We start from the raw sequence: 24,031 nt of genomic DNA, 5'->3' as shown, positions 1-24,031 counted from the left end.
GCTTAATCTTTAACTGATGGTAACCAGACTGTAAATCAATCTTTGAGAAAACCTTGGATCCTTGTAGTTGGTCGAACAAATCATCGATCCGCGGAAGAGGGTATTTGTTGCTTATAGTTACCTTGTTTAATTCCCGATAGTCAACGCACAATCTTAAACTTCCATCCTTCTTTTTAACGAATAAAACAGGAGCTCCCCACGGTGAAACACTAGGGCGAATAAATCCCCTATCCTCCAACTCTTTGAGTTGTACTTTTAGCTCCTTAAGTTCCGCAGGTGCCATCCTATAAGGTGCCTTGTAGATTGGTTTGGTTCCCGGGATCAATAAGATAGCAAATTCAATTTCTCGATCCGGTGGTAGTCCCGGCAACTCTCCCGGAAAGACATCAGGAAATTCATTTACCACTGGAATATCCTTGATATTGATTTCCTTCTTGTCTAATTTTGTCATAAGAGTCCGTGACTGGCTCTTTTTATCACCCTGATACACAATCTCTACTTGACCATCAAGTCTGAGTGTAATTTGTTTTTCATAGCAGTCAATAGTGGCTCTATACTCTTGCAACCAGTCCATGCCAAGTATTATGTCAAAATCTTGCATTTCCATTACAATAAGATCCGCCATAAACTTCCATCCCATGATCTCAATGGGACAAGAAGTGCAAATTAAATTCGTACTTCTGCTTCCTATAGGTGTCTCAACATAAATAGACCCTTCTAGCGTACTGCTAGGGATATGATGTTTACTCATGAATTTTGTAGCAACAAATGAATGGGTGGCACCAGAATCAAACAAGATTTTTCCTGGATGAGAGCGTATTAAAAGGTTACCTGTCACCACGTTGTTGGACTCCTCAACATTCTTCTGAGTTAGATTGAATACTCTAGCTTGGTTCCCTCCGTGAGGCTTCTCTCGATTATTTGGACGAAGTCCTTGCGCTCGATTAGCAGTATTAGTCTTGGCATACTGATTTGAGTGATAAGTGGAAGAAGGGCCAGGTAGATATAATGGTTGAGGTGGCTGGGGCAGCGCCATAGGCCTTTGCTGAGCAGGAGTCAGAGGGTTGATGCTTTGTTTATTATTAGGACATTCGTACCGAGTGTGTCCCGGCTTTCCACATGCGTAACACTTCCCCAACGATCTGGACAAATATTTGGTGTATGATTCCCGTTACAGATTGGGCATCTCCTTGGCATACTCCCAAATGAGTTGCCTCTGGTTCGTTCTGGGCGACCACCTGTTCTAAAATTCCCATTATTTTGCCTATTATCATTATTGAATTTAAACTTCTTAGATGGCTGACCAGCATCACCCCTTTCCTCTTGAAATCCCTTTTCCAACAACTGGGCTTTATTCACCACATCTCTAAAAGTATTTAACTCAAAGGCTTCCACACACCGCTTAAGTGGTTGACGTAGACCGCTCTCGAAGCGTCGAGCCTTGGAGCCATCAGTCTGGACGAACTCTGGAGCAAATCTTGCAAGTCTAGAGAATTCAATTTCATATTCTCCTACAGATTTGTTCCCTTGTTTAAGCTCAAGAAACTCCCTTTCTTTGATGCGTTTGATGCTTTCTGGAAAATACTTTTTATAGAATGCCTCTTTGAACAATATCCATGTCAGGGGAGTACCCTCTGGGTAAGACTTTTTGTGAGCGTCCCACCATTCAAAAGCGCTTGATTTTAGCATATAAACTGCATAAATGACTTTCTCTTCGTTGGTGCAGCCCATAGCCTCAAATGCTTTCTCCATAGCGGTGATCCAGTCTTCCGCTTCAAGCGGATTAGCAGTCCCGGAGAATGAGGGCGGCTTGAGTTTTTGAAATTCCCCAACTCCACTCCGGTGGCTATCATTCTTTACAACGCGCTCCAGAATATCCATTTGACGTTGTTGAGTCTCTTGATGTCTGCCCAAAATGTTAGTGAGCAGATTGGCCAGCACACTCTGGTCACCAAGTTCTTGGACCAATAATCCAGCATTTGTATTGCCCGAATTATTTCCATCACGACTCGTACCGTTGCTGCCATTATCAGTCATCTATGATAATGAACTTATCAAATTAGCCACGACAGCATGGAAAAATAAGAATAATCATACAACACATAGCAATTTGCTTGAGAGGTAGCGGGACATGCACCGTAGACAATTAGTAAAGGTCCAGATAAACTAGCACGTGCCTACTAAAAGTAGGTAGTGTAGGCCACGTCCTACAACCCATAACCCATAGCTCACACACATGCATGCATAGTCTAGCTCACACACACGCATGCATAGTCTAGCTCACACACGTACTGTTCACCAATAGTACATGGTGTACTACCATTCCGCTGATTTACTGAAACATCAATTTATTTTGCTTTAATTTCGTCCAGAAAGTTCGTATTCTCAGCACTCATCAGGTCACTTAAGCAAAGTTATACACACATCCTACTGCTATTATGAGGAACAAATTAGTTACCAGCTGTTCTTGTGAAGAGATAGTAATCGGCAAAACAAACATCAACAGAAAGACACTTCTTTAGCTTCACCAGGATCAAACTTCAGTTTTTTTAAGAGAAAACCACATGAGCTACACGGCAACGTAGCAGCATGCTTAGACCATCCCAACACAGAGAACTCAGTCCTTACATTACAAGCACAGCATAACACCATAACTAGAGGCTCCCTCAAACCCAAAGGACAACTAGTGTCATCCTCCACACCTCACGCCATGTCTATCTTGCAGCCCCAAAACCTGAACCACCCACACTCATACCCTGCAAGATTTTATTCTAAAGATACTAAATACTATAGAAAGGACCCCAACGGGACTGCTACGGTGCTGATGCCCATCCACTGCTCACACACTGCCGCTGGAACTTCCGCCACCACCATGCTGCAGTGCAGCCACAGTGTCCCTCAGGCAGCGAATGCGACGATAGAACCTGTGAGTGAGGCGCTCCAGAAAAGCGACCTCACTCTCGCTGGAGCGGACAATGTTCATCAGTTCAGCACAAAGATGCTCGGCCTCCATCAGCTTCTTGCGCAGATCCTCCACCTGATGCTGCAGGTACCCTAGGTGGTAGTAGTTAATATCCCTAATTTCCACATTACGTTCGGCAGCTACGGCGTGGATCACCATCAGGCAGGCTGCCTGCTCCGCCTCAGGGATAGTGGCTCCTGCAGCTTCATAGTACACGTGAGGAACCCTGTCCGCAGGACCAAGGTTAACCTGAACCCCCACAATGTACAATCCCTCAGGAGCAGGCCTCCAACAGACAACTGGTGGAGCAAGTCCGAACAGCGCCACAAACTGCTCCAGAAAATGCTTGGTTGGGATGTCAACAAACTCCATGCCTGGATTGGACAACACATCCATCACATTAGAAAACCAGATAAAGAGAGACAGCATAGCTACTACCCTATCCCAGGACTACTCCATAGCCTTACTATGCAACCTATTCTAGTACGTCCCTCACCATACTCAAACCAACCAGCACTACTTCCTTTACTAGGCCAGGGTTATCTCCTAGTTAGTTTGCTCATAAACACTCTTTACCCTCACTAGCCCTGATTATCTGGTTTATACCTAGTTAATTAAATTTTAAACGAGGCTCTGATGCCACTATTACTGTCACGACTCGAAGGTTCGGAAATAAATGTGACAGTCGCCGTGTCCTTATGAGTTGAAGAACACTCATAAGCACACAAGGCATGAGTAGCATATATCAGAACAACAGGGCACAAGTAATACTTTAATTCCAGCTTATTCTTTACATAATAGCTTACACCCTCACTTAACCAAATAATAGATAGTAGGCCAAGTGTTCAACCACGTGCATATGCACATGTATTGATAGTACTTCCTCTTATTCTTCACTGACTTTATTTAAGGATTAAACAAAGACTGCTAATTTTGACACCCTGGCCTAGGCGTCGACTTATTCCTCATGCTCCTCTAACTCCTCACCATGCCCACTTCCCGCGCACTCTGTGCATATCAGAGGAAAAGGAAAACAATAGTGAGTATGTTGGGACATACTCAGCAAGAATATAAGAATGCAAGAATTAGTAGGTTGCAAGTTGAATGTGCATAAGGTAAAGATGCTTCAGCCTCCTGTTACCTTACAGGAGCAGGATGGAATTATACCGGCGCAAACCTATAGCAATAATCTCTGCAGAGACATACTAATAACCGTCGTAATCTCCACCAATGGTAATACCTATCTCCGGGAATCACGACGCCGAGTCCCCTACTTGTGTGAGGTATCTTCCATCTCACACTAGTACCGACTAAATTAGCCGCGTACCGTTATTTCAGGTATCGACCGCCCCGGGCTTGATATACCACACTTACCACGATCACGACGGTGTACGTTCTTAGATTATTCAAACATCATCGTTCGATCAATCCGTCAACCATGCACGCATGGTTCTCACAGGCATAATAATTACCAGCTCATCACTTATATTCATATGTAAAAACATTAATGCTAGTAACCAATTAATTTGTTAACATATATTAAAAGTTCAGTTTGAGAGAGAAGACTGATATGCACAGTCTTGCCTTGCAGCGGTTCCTCCTCGGCTAAATCTGAGCTCCAACCTAAGCATGTTACAAACGCCCATCAGCTTATTATTTCATGTGACTTGCAAGTGGCAACATGGACATGAGCAGCTATATGCAGTACCAGTACAGGGATGTAACAAGTCGCTCTATAGTACTTGGCTATGCTAGAGTGAGGCGTGCACATCCCACTTTAACCTCAGTACTGTTCCCAGCTATTAAATTTGAGAAATACAACCACCTGCATGCATGCTAGCTAGCCATGAAGATTATTTCTTTACACAGGAGATGTACGCATGCATGGGTCCTGTAGTACTAGTACTACTCGTTCCCAGTCTTTCTTACCAACTAGTACTAGTTGTTCCTTCTTAAGCCAGCGAATAAATTCATCAGTGTAACAAAGCATGGATCAATAGAATGGAATCAGTCTGATGCAACTTCCAGTATTTTAGAATCTTTTCGTTCATTTACCCATAACACCACATCTTCCGTTAAGCAAGAATATCACCTCAAGTGTGGAAATCGATGGAAAGAAAACAGGAACATGTAGTAGGAGAGGAGAGATGCTACAGCTAGCTACCCTCAAGAATCTTAGATGACTTCATGAGACAAGACGAGGAACAGGGCGTTGGCTAAAGCTAGCAGCCATACCTCCTTGTCCTCAATTTCTCCGCAGCTTCTCCGATCGGTCGCTCGCTCTCCGCTGACTGCTTCCAACTAAAGTGGGGAATTTTCTGGGTGCGGGCGATCAGTACCGCATGGTTGAGAAGCTATTTATAGTGCAAGAGAAGAGGGTTGAAAGGATGACATCTGTCGAGGAAGGGCTACGTGGATGAGACTGATCTAACCCAGGTACCGACTACCCCACGGCTGGCTCACCCTGGTTACTGTGGATGCTTATCTACTCGCTGCTTCCTTAGCATAGATATTTTTTTGGAACACACAGCAGGTATTCTCCCTGCGTAAGTAATCTGCAGGACATTGAACTTATCTACTCTTTTCTCTACTAGAATAACATTTTAACAGATAAACCCAGATATTTTAGAACCTAGGCAGTGAGATGTTTTGTACACGTAATCTACTAATGTTTGGTAAACTATTTTTTTATTTTTATCTTAATAGCTTAACAGTTAATCACAATATAATTATCCAATTAAAATAATTATCATCGCATATTTTTAGGTTATTACATCCCCGACCCCCTCGAGCTCTCTCCCGTGCCTCTCCCCTCCTCTGGTCCTCTCTCCCTCTCGCGCCCGAGCACCACTGTCGCCGCCGCCCGCTGTCCCCGTGGCCACCGAGCTCCCCTCGCCTCTCCAAGCTGTCCACGGGCTCCGCCTCCATCTCCCGCGTCTCTCCGTCAGCTCGCACGATGCCGGACGCCCTGCCTCGCCCTCTACCCCGCCATCTTCGTCGTCTCTACCCCGAGATCACCGACGGCCGCACGACCTCATCATCCCCTCCCCGAGCTCATCGAGGCCACCGTAGCAACCGCCGTGAGCTCCTCTCTCTTTCCCCCTAACCCCGCTACTCCTCTCGCCCTCTAGCTGCGACTCCCACCGTGGCCAAATCCCGCCACCGCCCGGGCTCGTTGCCGGAGTTGCTCCGGCGAATTTTTGGTCGCACCAACGTGTCCAAAGGGTTTTTGGGCACGCTAATGCATCGTAGGCATCAAGAACTAGTCGATTTGCACACCGCAGCGACGAATCAGTCGTCACCCGAACTCCGGCCGCCGCCTTTGAGCTCGCCGCGGTCGTCTCCGGTCGCCCCAGCACCTGCCACCACCACCGTTGGACGTGCTGCGTTGTGGGTGTTCCAACGAGCCCAACCCCGCCTCCTCTCGTCGCCGGAATCGCCGGGACGAGCGACGCCGCCGCGCTCCGGTTATTGCCGGAGTTAATCCGGTGACGTGGTAGATTAGTTAGGGTTAATGATGCAGTTAGTTAGTACTTAGTGACACTGACAGCCAGGCCCCGCGGCCTAATTAAACTTGGTTTAGTTACTTATTAGGATTAACTAACCACAGTGGCCCCACTCGTCAGTTTTGACCGTGCTGATGTGGCCGTTGACTGGGCCCACCTGTTAGCGACACAAATGACACTGTGTCACTGAGGTGCGGACCCCACACGTCAGATTTGACCTGGATGGTGCCTGTTGACCTGCTGAGTGAAGGAAATATGCCCTAGAGGCAATAATAAAGTTATTATTTATTTCCTTATAATCATGATAAATGTTTATTATTCATGCTAGAATTGTATTTACCGGAAACATAATACATGTGTGAATACATAGACAAACATAGTGTCACTAGTATGCCTCTACTTGAGTAGCTCGTTAATCAAAGATGGTTATGTTTCCTAACCATGAACAATGAGTTGTTATTTGATTAACGAGGTCACATCATTAGTAGAATGATCTGATTGACATGACCCATTCCATTAGCTTAGCACCCGATCGTTTAGTATGTTGCTATTGCTTTCTTCATGACTTATACATGTTCCTATGACTATGAGATTATGCAACTCCCGTTTGCCGGAGGAACACTTTGGGTACTACCAAACGTCACAACGTAACTGGGTGATTATAAAGGAGTACTACAGGTGTCTCCAATGGTCGATGTTGGGTTGGCGTATTTCGAGATTAGGATTTGTCACTCCGATTGTCGGAGAGGTATCTCTGGGCCCTCTCGGTAATACACATCACATAAGCCTTGCAAGCATTACAACTAATATGTTAGTTGTGAGATGATGTATTACGGAACGAGTAAAGAGACTTGCCGGTAACGAGATTGAACTAGGTATTGGATACCGACGATCGAATCTCGGGCAAGTAACATACCGATGACAAAGGGAACAACGTATGTTGTTATGCGGTCTGACCGATAAAGATCTTCGTAGAATATGTAGGAGCCAATATGGGCATCCAGGTCCCGCTATTGGTTATTGACCGGAGACGTGTCTCGGTCATGTCTACATTGTTCTCGAACCCATAGGGTCCGCACGCTTAAGGTTACGATGACAGTTATATTATGAGTTTATGCATTTTGATGTACCGAAGGTTGTTCGGAGTCCCGGATATGATCACGGACATGACGAGGAGTCTCGAAATGGTCGAGACATAAAGATTGATATATTGGAAGCCTATGTTTGGACATCGGAATTGTTCCGGGTGAAATCGGGATTTTACCGGGTTACCGGGAGGTTACCGGAACCCCCCGGGAGCCATATGGGCCTTCATGGGCCTTAGTGGAAAGGAGAAAGGGGCAGCCCAAGGGGGCTGCGCGCCTCCCCCCTTCCCCTAGTCCTATTAGGACTAGGAGAGGTGGCCGGCCACCCCTCTCCCTCTTTCCCCCTTGGGGAATCCTAGTTGGAATAGGATTGGGGGGGAGTCCTACTCCCGGTAGGAGTAGGACTCCTCCTGCGCCCTCCTCCTTGGCCGGCGCCCCTCTCCCCCCCTTGGCTCCTTTATATACTGAGGTAGAGGCACCCCAAACACACAAGTTGACACAAGTTGATCCACGTGATCGATTCCTTAGCCGTGTGCGGTGCCCCCTGCCACCATATTCCTCGATAATACTGTAGCAGAGTTTAGGCGAAGCCCTGCTGCTGTAGTTCATCAAGATCGTCACCACGCCGTCGTGCTGACGGAACTCTTCCCCGACACTTTGCTGGATCGGAGTCCGGGGATCGTCATCGAGCTGAACGTGTGCTCGAACTCGGAGGTGCCGTAGTTTCGGTACTTGATCGGTTGGATCGTGAAGACGTACGACTACTTCCTCTACGTCGTGTCATCGCTTCCGCAGTCGGTCTGCGTAGGGTACGTAGACAATACTCTCCCCCTCGTTGCTATGCATCACATGATCTTGCGTGTGCGTAGGAAATTTTTTGAAATTACTACGAAACCCAACAGTGGCATCCGAGCCTAGGTTATTTATGTTGATGTTATATGCACGAGTAGAACACAAGTGAGTTGTCGACGATACAAGTCATACTGCCTACCAGCATGTCATACTTTGGTTCGGCGGTATTGTTGGACGAGACGACCCGGACCAACCTTACACGTACGCTTACGCGAGACCGGTTCCCTCGACGTGCTTTGCACAGAGATGGCTTGCGGGCGACTGCCTCTCCAACTTTAGTTGAACCAAGTATGGCTACGCTCGGTCCTTGCGAAGGTTAAAACGGAGTCTATTTGACAAACTATCGTTGTGGTTTTGATGCGTAGGTGAGATTGGTTCTTACTTAAGCCCGTAGCAGCCACGTAAAACATGCAACAACAAAGTAGAGGACGTCTAACTTGTTTTTGCAGGGCATGTTGTGATGTGATATGGTCAAGGCATGATGCTGAATTTTATTGTATGAGATGATCATGTTTTGTAACCGAGTTATCGGCAACTGGCAGGAGCCATATGGTTGTCGCTTTATTGTATGCAATGCAATCGCGATCTAATGCTTTACTTTATTACTAAACGGTAGTGATAGTCGTGGAAGCATAAGATTGGCGAGACGACAACGATGCTACGATGGAGATCAAGGTGTCGCGCCGGTGACGATGGTGATCATGACGGTGCTTCAGAGATGGAGATCACAGGCATAAGATGATGATGGCCATATCATATCACTTATATTGATTGCATGTGATGTTTATCTTTTTATGCATCTTATCTTGCTTTGATTGACGGTAGCATTTTAAGATGATCTCTCACTAAATTATCAAGAACTGTTCTCCCTGAGTATGCACCGTTGCCAAAGTTCGTCGTGCCCAGACACCACGTGATGATCGGGTGTGATAAGCTCTACGTCCATCTACAACGGGTGCAAGCCAGTTTTGCACACGCAGAATACTCAGGTTAAACTTGACGAGCCTAGCATATGCAGATATGGCCTCGGAACACGGAGACCGAAAGGTCGAGCGTGAATCATATAGTAGATATGATCAACATAGTGATGTTCACCATTGAAACTACTCCATCTCACGTGATGATCGGACATGGTTTAGTTGATTTGGATCACGTGATCACTTAGAGGATTAGAGGGATATCTATCTAAGTGGGAGTTCTTAAGTAATATGATTAATTGAACTTTAATTTATCATGAACTTAGTCCTGGTAGTATTAGCATATCTATGTTGTAGATCAATAGCTCGCGTTGTTGCTTCCCTGTGTTTATTTTGATATGTTCCTAGAGAAAATTGTGTTGAAAAATGTTAGTAGCAATGATGCGGATTTGATCCGCGATCTGAGGTTTATCCTCATTGCTGCACAGAAGAATTATGTCCTTAATGCACCGCTAGGTGACAGACCTATTGCAGGAGCAGATGCAAACGTTATGAACGTTTGGCTAGCTCAATATGATGACTACTTGATAGTTATGTGCACCATGCTTTATGGCTTAGAATCGGGACTTCAAAGATGTTTTGAACATCATGGACCATATGAGATGTTCCAGTATTTGAAGTTAGTATTTCAAGCAAATACCCGAGTTGAGAGATATGAAATCTCCAACAAGTTCTATAGCTAAAAGATGGAGGAGAATCGCTCAACTAGTGAGCATGTGCTCAGATTGTCTGAGTACTTCAATCGCTTGAATCAAGTGGGAGTTAATCTTCCAGATAAGATAGTGATTGACAGAATTCTCTAGTCACCATCACTATGTTACTGAACTTCGTGATGAACTATAGTATGCAAGGGATGACGAAAACGATTCCCGAGCTCTTCGTGATATTGAAATCGACGAAGGTAAAAATCAAGAAAGAGCATCAAGTGTTGATGGTTGATAAGACCACTAGTTTCAAGAAAAGGGCAAAGGGAAGAAGGGGAACTTCAAGAAGAACGGCAAGCAAGTTGCTGCTCAAGTGAAGAAGCCCAAGTCTGGTCCTAAGCCTGAGACTAAGTGCTTCTACTGCAAAGGGACTGGTCACCGGAAACGGAATCACCCCAAGTGATTGGCGGATAAGAAGGATGGCAAAGTGAACATAAGTATATTTGATATACATGTTATTGATGTGTACTTTACTAGTGTTTATAGCAACCCCTTAGTATTTGGTACTAGTTCAGTTGCTAAGATTAGTAACTCGAAACGGGAGTTGCATAATAAACAAAGACTAGTTGAAGAGGAAGTGACGATGAGTGTTGGAAGTAGTTCCAAGATTGATATGATCATCGCACACTCCCTATACTTTCGGGATTAGTGTTGAAACTAAATAAGTGTTATTTGGTGTTGGCGTTGAACATGAATATGATTTGATCATATTTATTGCAATACGGTTATTCATTTAAGTAAGAGAATAAAATGTTGTTCTGTTTACATGAATAAAACCTTATATGGTTGCACACCCAATGAAAATGGTTCATTGGATCTCGATCGTAGTGTTACACATATTCATAATATTGAAACCAAAAGATGCAAAGTTAATAATGATAGTGCAACTTATTTGTGGCACTGCCGTTTGGGTCATATCGGTGTAAAGCGCATGAAGATACTCCATAAAGATGGATTTTCAGAATCACTTGGTTATGAATCATTTGATGCTTACGAACCGTGCTTTTTGGGCAAGATGACTAAAACTCCGTTCTCCAGAACAATGGAACGTGCTACTGACTTATTGGAAATAATACATACCGATGTATGCAATCCAATGAGTGTTGATGCTCGTGGCAAGTATCATTATTTTCTGATCTTCACAGATAATTTGAGCAGATATGAGTATATCTACTTAATGAAACACAAGTCTGAAACATTTGAAAAAGTTCAAAGAAATTTCAGAGTGAAGTGAAAAATCATCGTAACAAGAAAATAAAGTTTCTACGATCTGATCGTAAAGAAGAGTATTTGAGTTACGAGTTTGGCCTTCAGTTAAAAACAATAGTTTCACTACTCACGCCACCTGGAACACCACAATGTTATGGTGTGTCCGAACGTCGTAACCGCGCTTTATTGGATATGGTGCGATCTATGATGTCTCTTATGTATTTACCATTGTCGTTTTGGGGTTATGCATTAGAGACAGCTGCATTCACGTTAAAAGGGCACCATCTAAATCCGTTGAGACGACACTATATGAACTGTGGTTTAGCAAGAAACCCAAGTTGTCGTTTCTTAAAGTTTGGGGCTGCGATGCTTATGTGGAAAAGTTTCATCCTGATAAGCTCGAACCCAAATCGGAGAAGTGCGTCTTCATAGAATACCCAAAGGAAATTGTTGGGTACACCTTCTATCACAGATCCGGAGGCAAGATATTCGTTGCTAAAAATGGATCCTTTCTGGAGAAGGAGTTTCTCTCGAAAGAAGTGAGTGGGAGGAAAGTAGAACTTGATGAGGTAACGGTACCTGCTCCCTTATTGGAAAGTAGTTCATCACAGAAATCAGTTCCTGTGACAAATACACCAATTAGTGAGGAAGCTAATGATATTGATCATAAAACTTCAGATCAAGTTACTACAGAACCTCGTAGGTCTTCCAGAGTAAGATCTGCACCAGAGTGGTGTAGTAATCATGTTCTGGAAGTCATGTTACTAGACCATGATGAACCTACGAACTATGAGGAAGCGATGATGAGCCCAGATTCCGCGAGATGGCTTGAGGCCATAAAATCTGAGATATGATCCATGTATAACAACAAAGTATGGACTTTGGTTGACTTGCCCGATGATCGGCAAGCAATTGAGAATAAATGGATCTTTAAGAAGAAGACTGACGCTGATGGTAATGTTACTGTCTACAAAGCTTGACTTGTCGCAAAAGGTTTTCGGCAAGTTCAAGGGATTGACTACGATGAGACCTTCTCACCCGTAGCGATGCTTAAGTCCGTCCGAATCATGTTAGCAATTGCCGCATTTTATGATTATGAAATTTGGCAGATGGATGTCAAAACTGCATTCCTGAATGGATTTCTGGAAGAAGAGTTGTATATGATGCAACCGGAAGGTTTTTTTCGATCCAAAGGGAGCTAACAAAGTGTGCAAGCTCCAGCGATCCATTTATGGACTGGTGCAAGCCTCTCGGAGTTGGAATAAACATTTTGATAGTGTGATCAAAGCATAGAGTTTTATACAGACTTGCGGTGAAGCCTGTATTTACAAGAAAGTGAGTGGGAGCACTACAACATTTCTGATAAGTATATGTGAATGACATATTGTTGATCGGAAATAATGTAGAATTATTCTGCAAAGCATAAAGGAGTGTTTTGAAAGGAGTTTTTTCAAAGAAAGACCTCGGTGAAGCTGCTTACATATTGAGTATCAAGATCTATAGAGATAGATCAAGACACTTGATAAGATTTTCAATGAGTACATACCTTGGCAAGATTTTGAAATAGTTCAAAATGGAACAGTTAAAGAAAGAGTTCTTGCCTGTGTTGCAAAGGTATGAAATTGAGTAAGACTCAAATCCCGACCACAGCAGAAAATAGAAAGAGAATGAAAAGTCATTCCCTATGCCTCAGTCATAGGTTCTATAAAGTATGCTATGCTTTGTACCAGACCTATTGTATACCTTGCTCTGTATTTGGCAAGGGAGTACAATAGTGATCTAGGAGTAGATCATTGGACATTGGTCAAGAATATCCTTAGTAAGGACTAAGGAGATGTTTCTCGATTATGGAGGTGATAAAAGAGTTTGTTGTAAAAGTTACATCAGTGCAAACTTTTACACTGATCCAGATGACTCTAAGTCTCAATCTGGATACATATTGAAAGTGGGAGCGATTAGCTAGAGTAGCTCCGTACAGAGCATTGTAGACATAGAATATTTGCAAAATACATATGGCTCTGAATGTGACAGACCCGTTGACTAAGCTTCTCTCACGAGCAAAACATGATCACACCTTAGTACTCTTTGGATGTTAATCACATAGCGATGTGAACTAGATTATTGACTCTAGTAAACCCTTTGGGTGTTGGTCACATGATGATGTGAACTATGGATGTTAATCATATACAGATATGAATATTGGTGTTAAATCACATGACGATGTGAACTAGATTATTGACTCTAGTGCAAGTGGGAGACTGAAGGAAATATGCCCTAGAGGCAATAATAAAGTTATTATTTATTTCCTTATAATCATGATAAATGTTTATTATTCATGCTAGAATTGTATTTACCGGAAACATAATACATGTGTGAATACATAGACAAACATAGTGTCACTAGTATGCCTCTACTTGACTAGCTCGTTAATCAAAGATGGTTATGTTTCCTAACCATGAACAATGAGTTGTTATTTGATTAACGAGGTCACATCATTAGTAGAATGATCTGATTGACATGACCCATTCCATTAGCTTAGCACCCGATCGTTTAGTATGTTGCTATTGCTTTCTTCATGACTTATACATGTTCCTATGACTATGAGATTATGCAACTCCCGTTTGCCGGAGGAACACTTTGGGTACTACCAAACGTCACAACGTAACTGGGTGATTATAAAGGAGTACTACAGGTGTCTCCAATGGTCGATGTTGGGTTGGCGTATTTCGAGATTAGGATTTGTCACTCCGATTGTCGGAGAGGTATCTCTGGGCCCTCTCGGTAATACACATCACATAAGCCTTGCAAGCATTACAACTAATATGTTAGTTGTGAGATGATGTATTACGGAACGAGTAAAGAGACTTGCCGGTAACGAGATTGAACTAGGTATTGGATACCGACGATCGAATCTCGGGCAAGTAACATACCGATGACAAAGGGAACAACGTATGTTGTTATGCGGTCTGACCGATAAAGATCTTCGTAGAATATGTAGGAGCCAATATGGGCATCCAGGTCCCGCTATTGGTTATTGACCGGAGACGTGTCTCGGTCATGTCTACATTGTTCTCGAACCCGTAGGGTCCGCACGCTTAAGGTTACGATGACAGTTATATTATGAGTTTATGCATTTTGATGTACCGAAGGTTGTTCGGAGTCCCGGATGTGATCACGGACATGACGAGGAGTCTCGAAATGGTCGAGACATAAAGATTGATATATTGGAAGCCTATGTTTGGACATCGGAATTGTTCCGGGTGAAATCGGGATTTTACCGGGTTACCGGGAGGTTACCGGAACCCCCCGGGAGCCATATGGGCCTTCATGGGCCTTAGTGGAAAGGAGAAAGGGGCAGCCCAAGGGGGCTGCGCGCCTCCCCCCTTCCCCTAGTCCTATTAGGACTAGGAGAGGTGGCCGGCCACCCCTCTCCCTCTTTCCCCCTTGGGGAATCCTAGTTGGAATAGGATTGGGGGGGGAGTCCTACTCCCGGTAGGAGTAGGACTCCTCCTGCGCCCTCCTCCTTGGCCGGCGCCCCTCTCCCCCCCTTGGCTCCTTTATATACTGAGGTAGAGGCACCCCAAACACACAAGTTGACACAAGTTGATCCACGTGATCGATTCCTTAGCCGTGTGCGGTGCCCCCTGCCACCATATTCCTCGATAATACTGTAGCAGAGTTTAGGCGAAGCCCTGCTGCTGTAGTTCATCAAGATCGTCACCACGCCGTCGTGCTGACGGAACTCTTCCCCGACACTTTGCTGGATCGGAGTCCGGGGATCGTCATCGAGCTGAACGTGTGCTCGAACTCGGAGGTGCCGTAATTTCGGTACTTGATCGGTTGGATCGTGAAGACGTACGACTACTTCCTCTACGTCGTGTCATCGCTTCCGCAGTCGGTCTGCGTAGGGTACGTAGACAATACTCTCCCCCTCGTTGCTATGCATCACATGATCTTGCGTGTGCGTAGGAAATTTTTTGAAATTACTACGAAACCCAACACTGAGGTCAGCATGACACAATGCTGACGCAGTAAATGATTTTCTGGATTTTAAATAATTCAGGAAATTCCAAAAAAATTGCCTAAACTTCTCAAAATCATAGAAAATAAACCGTAACTCCAAATGAAATAAATTATATATGAAAAATGATCAGAAAAATCTAATCTATCCATCTATACCATTTTCATGTATGTTAGAATAACTTATGGCTGCTGTTTAGACCAAATCATATTAAGGGCATTTAAACCTTCACATATGAAGTTGAATTTGAACATAGGGTTCAAACCAACTTCATTTAACCCGTTGCTAGTTGCATTAACTCAAATCACAACATATTGATATGTCACGATCATGCATCATATTGTGCATTGCATTGATTGTGTTTCCTTCTCTGTTGCCGGTATTTGTCCCCTCTTGATAGACGTGGTTTCGACGATGAGATCGATGACACCAATGAAGAACTATATTATCTTCAGAAGTGCCAGGCAAGCAAAACCCCCTTGTTCATTCCGATACAATCCCACTCTCTCGCTCCTGCTCTCTTTTACTGCATTAGGACAACAACGATTCAACTATTACATGCTGCGGTAGTTGAACCCCTTTCCTTTGCATGACCTGTCATTACCACAGTAAATAGATGAAACTCACTAGCATGAGTAGGAGTTGTTTGAGCCCTGGTGTGCCTACTCATTCATGCTTGTTTGTCATGCCTGCTATTGCTTAGAGTTGAGTCAGGTCTGGTTCATCGGGGATGAATTGGAATGTGGTGAACATGTCCTACTGTTGAGAGCTAAGTGTGTGAACACGATTTGGTAAAGGTAGCGGTGAGAGGCCATGTAGGAGTACATGGTGGGTTGTCTCATTGCAGCCGTCCTTAGGAACTGAGTTCTGTGTTTGTGATCCATGAACAACTACTACCACTCATTGGAATGCTTAAGTGCCCCTCTCGACTTATTAATCAACCTGATCTCTGTCCAGGAGTTGCAACTAGTTTCTGGTGTTTGTAGGTAGTGTTAGTAGTCTACCAAGTGGCACCTGGTACAGGTGGGCTTGGGACAGACTAGGCACAGTGGCACGGTGTACCAAGTGGCACGCGGATGGTGGGCTTGGGAACCCTGCTCACATCGTTTGGGGCCATGAGCGACACCCTGGTCGGATCTCCTTGCGGATGGAACCCGAATAGGCGATAAACCTGGACTAGAGACTTGTTGGTTAGTCAGGTCGTGGCCGACTCCCTCACCCGGCTTCCGCTTGAAGGTTGCCGAGGTACATGACGTGTACAGAGCGATAAGTGGCGAGAGCGTGTGTGAAGAAGTACACCCCTGCAGGGTTATCATTATCTATTCGAATAGCCGGATTCCTTGGATATGGAAACTTGGACCCCTTGCATAGTTCATAGACAAGTGAAAGTGGATACTCTAAAACACGCAAGATAAGCGTGAGTGCTATGGATGGCCTTCTCGCAGGGAGACGGGAGTGGATCCATAGTGGTGTATTGATATGGTGAATATGTGGACTCGTGTGTGCCACCTCAAAAGAGTTGCTTGTAGTCGTAGTTCACGATAGCCACCAAGTCAAAGCTGGCTTGCTGCAGTTAAACTCCACCACCCCCTTTTTTGATACTGATGCTGATGTAGCTAGTTCTGATGTAAGTCTTGCTGGGTACATGTGTACTCACGTTTGCCTATTTTATGTTTTGTAGAGAGACGTCGGTCTCGTTGGTAGTTCCGTGTGGACTTCAACGTTTAGCTTGATACCTCAGCTACGATCCTGTGTCCTCGGTAGGATCTGGTAGATAGTCAGGCTTCTCAGCCTTTTTCATTTGTAGATGTCTGTACTCAGACATGTTAAGCTTCTGCATGTGTTTGACTTGTATGCTCTGAATGTTGGGTCATGAGACCCATGTTTGTAATATCTCGCTCCTCGGAGCCTAATGAATAAATACTTTGAGTCGTAGAGTTATGTTGTGATGCCATGTTGTATTTGCACATATCGAGCATATTGTGTGTATGATTGAAAGGCTTGGTATGTGTGGGATCCGACAACCTAGTTGTTTATCCTTGGTAGCCTCTCTTATGGGGAAATGTAGTCTTGTGCTTCCATGAGCCATAGTAGTCCGCTACAGCCCGGTTCACCGGAGTCCTGCTAGCCCAGCACTATTGCTCAGGACACTTGACTGGCCGGCATGTGTTTCACTTCGTTCCTGTGTATGTACCTTCGGGGAAATGTCATGCGGTCACATCCGGAGTCCTTCCTAGCCTGCTACAGCCCGGGTTACCGGAGTCCTGTTAGCCCAGTGCTACAGCCCGGATTCACACGCTGCTGACCGACATGCTCGAAGTTGATTCATGTATGCCTGTCCCCATGGGTTAGTGCCGCTTTGGGTTCATGACTAGCCGTGTCGGCCCGGGTTCTCTGTCATATGGATGCTAGAGACACTATCATATACGTGAGCCAAAAGGCGCAAACGGTCCCGGGCCATGGTAAGGCGACACCCATGGGAATACCGTGCGTGAGGCCACAAAGTGATATGAGGTGTTACCAGCTAGATCGATGTGACTTGGAATCGAGGTCCTGACAAGCATGTCACACTTTGGTTCGGAGGTATTGTTGGATGAAGCAGCCCAGACCGACATTACGGGTACGCTTACAGGAGACTGGTTTTACTGCCGTGCTATGCACACAGGTGACTAGCGGGTGTCAGTTTCTCCAACTTTAGTTGAACCGAGTGTGGCTATGCCCCATTCTTGAGAAGGTTAAAACAGCACTAACTTGACGAACTATCGTTGTGGTTTTGCTGCGTAGGTAAGAACGGTTCTTGCTCAGCCCATAGCAGCCACGTAAAACTTACAACAACAAAGTAGAGGACGTCTAACTTATTTTTGCAGGGCATGTTGTGATGTGATATGGTCAAGACGTGATGAGATATAAGTTGTTGTATGAGATGATTGTTGGGGAACGTAGCAATAATTCAAAAATTTCCTACGTGTCACCAAGATCAATCTAGGAGATACTAGCAATGAGAGAGAGGGAGTGCATCTTCATACCCTTGAAGATCGCTAAGCAGAAGCGTTACAAGAACGCGGTTGGTGGATTCATACACGCAGCGATTAAGATCGCGGTCGATTCTGATCTAAGCGCCGAACAACGGCGCCTCCGCGTTCAACACACGTACAGCCCGGTGACGTCTCCCGTGCCTTGATCCAGCAAGGAGAGAGGGAGAGGTTGGGGATGACTCTGTCCAGCAGCAGCACGACGGTGTGGTGATGGTGGAGGAGCGTGGCACGCCAGCAGGGCTTCGCCAAGCACTGCAAGAGACGAGGAGGGAGAGGGGTAGGGCTACGCCAAGAGGGAGAGAGACTCGTGTGTTGGGCAGCCCCAAAACCCCCACTATTTATAGGAGGAGGGGAGGAGGGTGCACCCCCTATAGGGTTCCCACCTCTAGGGGGCGGCAGCCCTAGATGGGATGGAGGGGGCGGCCAAGAGGGGGAGAGGGGGGGCGCGCCCTAGGGTTGGCCTTAGGCCCATCTGCGCCTAGGGTTTCCCCCCTTCTCCTCCTAGCTGCGCCTTGGGCCCTGGTGGGAGGCGCACCAACCCACTCAGGGCTGGTCTCTTCCCACTCTTGGCCCATGCAAGCCTCCGGGGCTGGTGGCCCCTCCTGGTGGACCCCCGGAACCCTCCGGTGTTCCCGGTACATTATCGGTGACACCCGAAACACTTCTGGTGGTCAAAACCTCACTTCCTATATATTATTCTTTACCTCCGAACCATTCTGGAACTCCTCGTGATGTCCGGGATCTCATCCGGGACTCCGAACAACATTTGGTAACCATGTACAAACTTCCCCTATAACCCTAGCGTCATCGGACCTTAAGTGTGTAGACCCTACGGGTTCGGGAATCATGCAGACATGACCGAGAAAACTCTCCGGCCAATAACCAATAGCGGGATCTGGATACCCATGTTGGCTCCCACATATTCCACGATGATCTCATCGGATGAACCACGATGTTGAGGATTCAAGCAATCCCGTATACAATTCTCTTTGTCAATCGATACGTTACTTGCCCGAGATTCGATCATCGGTATCCCAATACCTCGTTCAATCTCGTTACCAGCAAGCCACTTTACTCATTCCGTAATGCATGATCCCGTGACCAACTACTTAATCACAATGAGCTCATTGTGATGATGCATAACCGAGTGGGCCCAGAGATACCTCTCCGTCATACGGAGTGACAAATCCCAGTTTCGATTCGTGCCAACCCAACAGACACTTTCAGAGATACCTGTAGTGCACCTTTATAGCCACCCAGTTATGTTGTGACGTTTGGTGCACCCAAAGGATTCCTATGGTATCCGGGAGTTGCACAATCTCATGGTCGAAGGAAATGATACTTGACATTAGAAAAGCTTTAGCAAACGAACTACATGATCTTGTGCTACACTTAACATTCGGTCTTGTCCATCACATCATTCTCCTAATGATGTGATCGTGTTATCAATGACATACAATGTCCATGGTCAGGAAACCATGACCATCTATTGATCAATGAGCTAGTCAACTAGAGGCTTACTAGGGACATGTTGTGGTCTATGTATTCACACATGTATTACGGTTTCCGGTTAATACAATTATAGCATGAACAATAGACAAATATCATGCACAAGGAAATACAATAATAACCATTTTATTATTGCCTCTAGGGCATATTTCCAACAGTCTCCCACTTGCACTAGAGTCAATAATCTAGTTCACATCACTATGTGATTGTAATGAATCCTATTGGGGAACGTTGCAGAAAACAAAAAAAATTCCTACGTTTTCACCAAGATCCATCTATGAGTTCATCTAGCAACAAGTGATCAGACGCATCTACATACCTTTGTAGATCACGAGCGGAAGCGTTCAAAGAACGGGGATGAGGGAGTCGTACTCGTCGTGATCCAAACCACCGGAGATCCTAGCGCCGAATGGACGGCACCTCCGCGTTCAACACACGTACGGTCATCGTAACGTCTCCTCCTTCTTGATCCAGCAAGGGGGAAGGAGAGGTTGATGAAGATCCAGCAGCACGACGGCGTGGTGGTGGATGCAGCAGTCACCGCAGCAGGGCTTCGCCGTTCTTCTGCGAGAGGGAGAGGTGTAGCAGGGGAGAGGGAGGCGCCAAGACTTCAGGGTGCGGCTGCCCTCCCTCCCCCCCCCCTTTATATAGGCCCCTAGGGGGTGCGCCGGCCCTAGGAGATGGGATCTCCTAGGGGGGCGGCGGCCAAGGGGAGGAGTGCCCCCCAAGGCAAGTGGAGGCGCCCCCTCCCCTAGGGTTCCCAACCCTAGGCGCATGGGGGGCCCAAGGCGGGCGCACCAGCCCACTATGGGCTGGTTCCCTCCCCACTTCAGCCCATGGGGCCCTCCGGGATGGGTGGCCCCACTCGGTGGACCCCCGGGACCCTTCCGTTGGTCCCGGTACAATACCGTTGACCCCGAAACTCTCCCGGTGGCCGAAACTGCACTTCCTATATATAATTCTTCACCTCTGGAGCATTCTGGAATTCTTCATCACGTCTGGGATCTCATCCGGGACTACGAACAACTTTCGGATTACTGCATACTCATATCCATACAACCCTAGCGTCACCGAACCTTAAGTGTGTAGACCATACGGGTTCGGGAGACATGTAGACATGACCGAGACGACTCTCCGGTCAATAACCAACAGCGGGATCTGGACACCCATGTTGGCTCCCAAATGCTCCTCGATGATCTCATCGGATGAACCATGATGTCGAGGATTCAAGCAACCCCGTATACAATTCCCTTTGTCAATCGGTATGTTACTTGCCCGAGATTCGATCGTCGGTATCCCAATACCTCGTTCAATCTCGTTACCGGCAAGTCACTTTACTCGTACCGTAATGCATGATCCCGTGACCAGACACTTGGTCACTTTGAGCTCATTATGATGATGCATTACCGAGTGGGCCCAAAGATACCTCTCCGTCATACGGAGTGACAAATCCCAGTCTTGATCCGTGTCAACCCAACAGACACTTTCGGAGATACCCGTAGTATACCTTTATAGTCACCCAGTTACGTTGTGACGTTTGGTACACCCAAAGCACTCCTACGGTATCCGGGAGTTACACGATCTCATGGTCTAAGGAAAAGATACTTGACATTGGAAAAACTCTAGCAAACGAACTATACGATCTTGTGCTATGTTTAGGATTGGGTCTTGTCCATCACATCATTCTCCTAATGATGTGATCTCGTTATCAATGACATCCAATGTCCATAGTCAGGAAACCATGACTATCTGTTGATCAACGAGCTAGTCAACTAGAGGCTTACTAGGGACATGTTGGTGTCTATGTATTCACACATGTATTACGATTTCCGGATAACACAATTATAGCATGAATAAAAGACAATTATCATGAACAAGGAAATATAATAATAATCCTTTTATTATTGCCTCTAGGGCATATTTCCAACAGTCTCCCACTTGCACTAGAGTCAATAATCTAGTTACATTGTGATGAATCGAACACCCATGGAATTCTGGTGTTGATCATGTTTTGCTCTAGGGAGAGGTTTAGTCAACGGATCTGCTACATTCAGGTCCGTATGTACTTTACAAATATCTATGTCTCCATCTTGAACATTTTCACGAATGGAGTTGAAGCGACGCTTGATGTGCCTGGTCTTCTTGTGAAACCTGGGCTCCTTGGCAAGTGCAATAGCTCCAGTGTTGTCACAGAAGAGTTTGATCGGCCCCGACGCATTGGGTATGACTCCTAGGTCGGTGATGAACTCCTTCACCCAAATTGCTTCATGCGCTGCCTCCGAGGCTGCCATGTACTCCGCTTCACATGTAGATCCCGCCACGACGCTCTGCTTGCAACTGCACCAGCTTACTGCCCCACCATTCAAAATATACACGTATCCGGTTTGTGACTTAGAGTCATCCAGATCTGTGTCGAAGCTAGCGTCGACGTAACCCTTTACGACGAGCTCTTCGTCACCTCCATAAACGAGAAACATTTCCTTAGTCCTTTTCAGGTACTTCAGGATATTCTTGACCGCTGTCCAGTGTTCCTTGCCGGGATTACTTTGGTACCTACCTACCAAACTTACGGCAAGGTTTACATCAGGTCTGGTACACAGCATGGCATACATAATAGAACCTATGGCTGAGGCATAGGGGATGACACTCATCTCTTCTATATCTTCTGCCGTGGTCGGACATTGAGCTGAGCTCAATTTCACACCTTGCAACACAGGCAAGAACCCCTTCTTAGACTGATCCATATTGAACTTCTTCAATATCTTATCAAGGTATGTGCTTTGTGAAAGACCTATGAGGCGTCTTGATCTATCTCTATAGATCTTGATGCCTAATATATAAGCAGCTTCTCCAAGGTCCTTCATTGAAAAACTCTTATTCAAGTAGGCCTTAATGCTGTCCAAAAGCTCTATATCATTTCCCATCAAAAGTATGTCATCTACATATAATATGAGAAATGCTACAGAGCTCCCACTCACTTTCTTGTAAACGCAGGCTTCTCCATAAGTCTGCATAAACCCAAACGCTTTGATCATCTCATCAAAGCGAATGTTCCAACTCCGAGATGCTTGCACCAGCCCATAAATCGAGCGTTGGAGCTTGCACACCTTGTCAGCATTCTTAGGATCGACAAAACCTTCCGGCTGCATCATATACAATTCTTCCTTAAGGAAACCATTAAGGAATGCCGTTTTGACGTCCATTTGCCATATCTCATAATCATAGAATGCGGCAATTGCTAACATGATTCGGACGGACTTCAGCTTCGCTACGGGTGAGAAAGTCTCATCGTAGTCAACCCCTTGAACTTGTCGATAACCCTTAGCGACAAGCCGAGCTTTATAGATGGTCACATTACCATCCGCGTCTGTCTTCTTCTTAAAGATCCATTTATTTTCTATGGCTCGCCGCTCAACGGGCAAGTCAGTCAAAGTCCATACTTCGTTTTCATACATGGATCCTATCTCGGATTTCATGGCTTCCAGCCATTTGTCGGAATCCGGGCCCGCCATCGCTTCTTCATAGTTCGAAGGTTCACCGTTGTCTAACAACATGATTTCCAAGACAGGGTTGCCGTACCACTCTGGTGCGGAACGTGTCCTTGTGGACCTACGAAGTTCAGTAGCAACTTGATCTGAAGTTTCATGATCATCATCATTAACTTCCTCTCTAGTCGGTGCAGGCACCTCAGGAACATTTTCTTGAGTTGCGCCATTTTCCGGTTCAAGAGGTAATACTTCATCAAGTTCTACTTTCCTCCCACTTACTTCTTTCGAGAGAAACTCCTTCTCTAGAAAGGATCCATTCTTGGCAACAAAGATCTTGCCTTCGGATCTGAGGTAGAAGGTATACCCAATAGTTTCTTTAGGGTATCCTATGAAGACGCATTTTTCCGACTTGGGTTCGAGCTTTTCAGGTTGAAGTTTCTTGACATAAGCATCGCATCCCCAAACTTTTAGAAACGACAGCTTAGGTTTCTTCCCAAACCATAATTCATACGGTGTCGTCTCAACGGATTTCGACGGAGCCCTATTTAAAGTGAATGCGGCAGTCTCTAAAGCATAGCCCCAAAATGATAGCGGTAAATCGGTAAGAGACATCATAGATCGCACCATATCTAATAGAGTGCGATTACGACGTTCGGACACACCATTACGCTGAGGTGTTCCAG

At 45.5% G+C, this 24,031-nt stretch overlaps 1 protein-coding gene across 1 annotated transcript; it reads right to left on the bottom strand.

Annotated features, from left to right (window-relative positions):
• Nucleotides 1–2,580: 2,580 nt before the first annotated feature.
• On the bottom strand, nucleotides 2,581–5,281 carry LOC123082587 (uncharacterized). The gene is made up of 2 exons (XM_044504887.1): nucleotides 5,198–5,281; nucleotides 2,581–3,336 (listed from the first exon to the last, which is right to left on the bottom strand). The coding sequence occupies exon 2, from the start codon at nucleotides 3,332–3,334 to the stop codon at nucleotides 2,840–2,842; it is 495 nt and encodes a 164-aa protein (XP_044360822.1). The 5' UTR covers nucleotides 3,335–3,336; nucleotides 5,198–5,281; the 3' UTR covers nucleotides 2,581–2,839.
• Between the last annotated feature and the right edge of the window lie 18,750 nt (nucleotides 5,282–24,031).

Source organism: Triticum aestivum, chromosome 4A (genome assembly GCF_018294505.1).
Source record: "Triticum aestivum cultivar Chinese Spring chromosome 4A, IWGSC CS RefSeq v2.1, whole genome shotgun sequence".
Classification (NCBI taxonomy): domain Eukaryota; kingdom Viridiplantae; phylum Streptophyta; class Magnoliopsida; order Poales; family Poaceae; genus Triticum; species Triticum aestivum.
The sequence above is the reverse complement of the archived record's forward strand: the minus strand, read 5'-3'. Positions and strand labels throughout refer to the sequence as shown.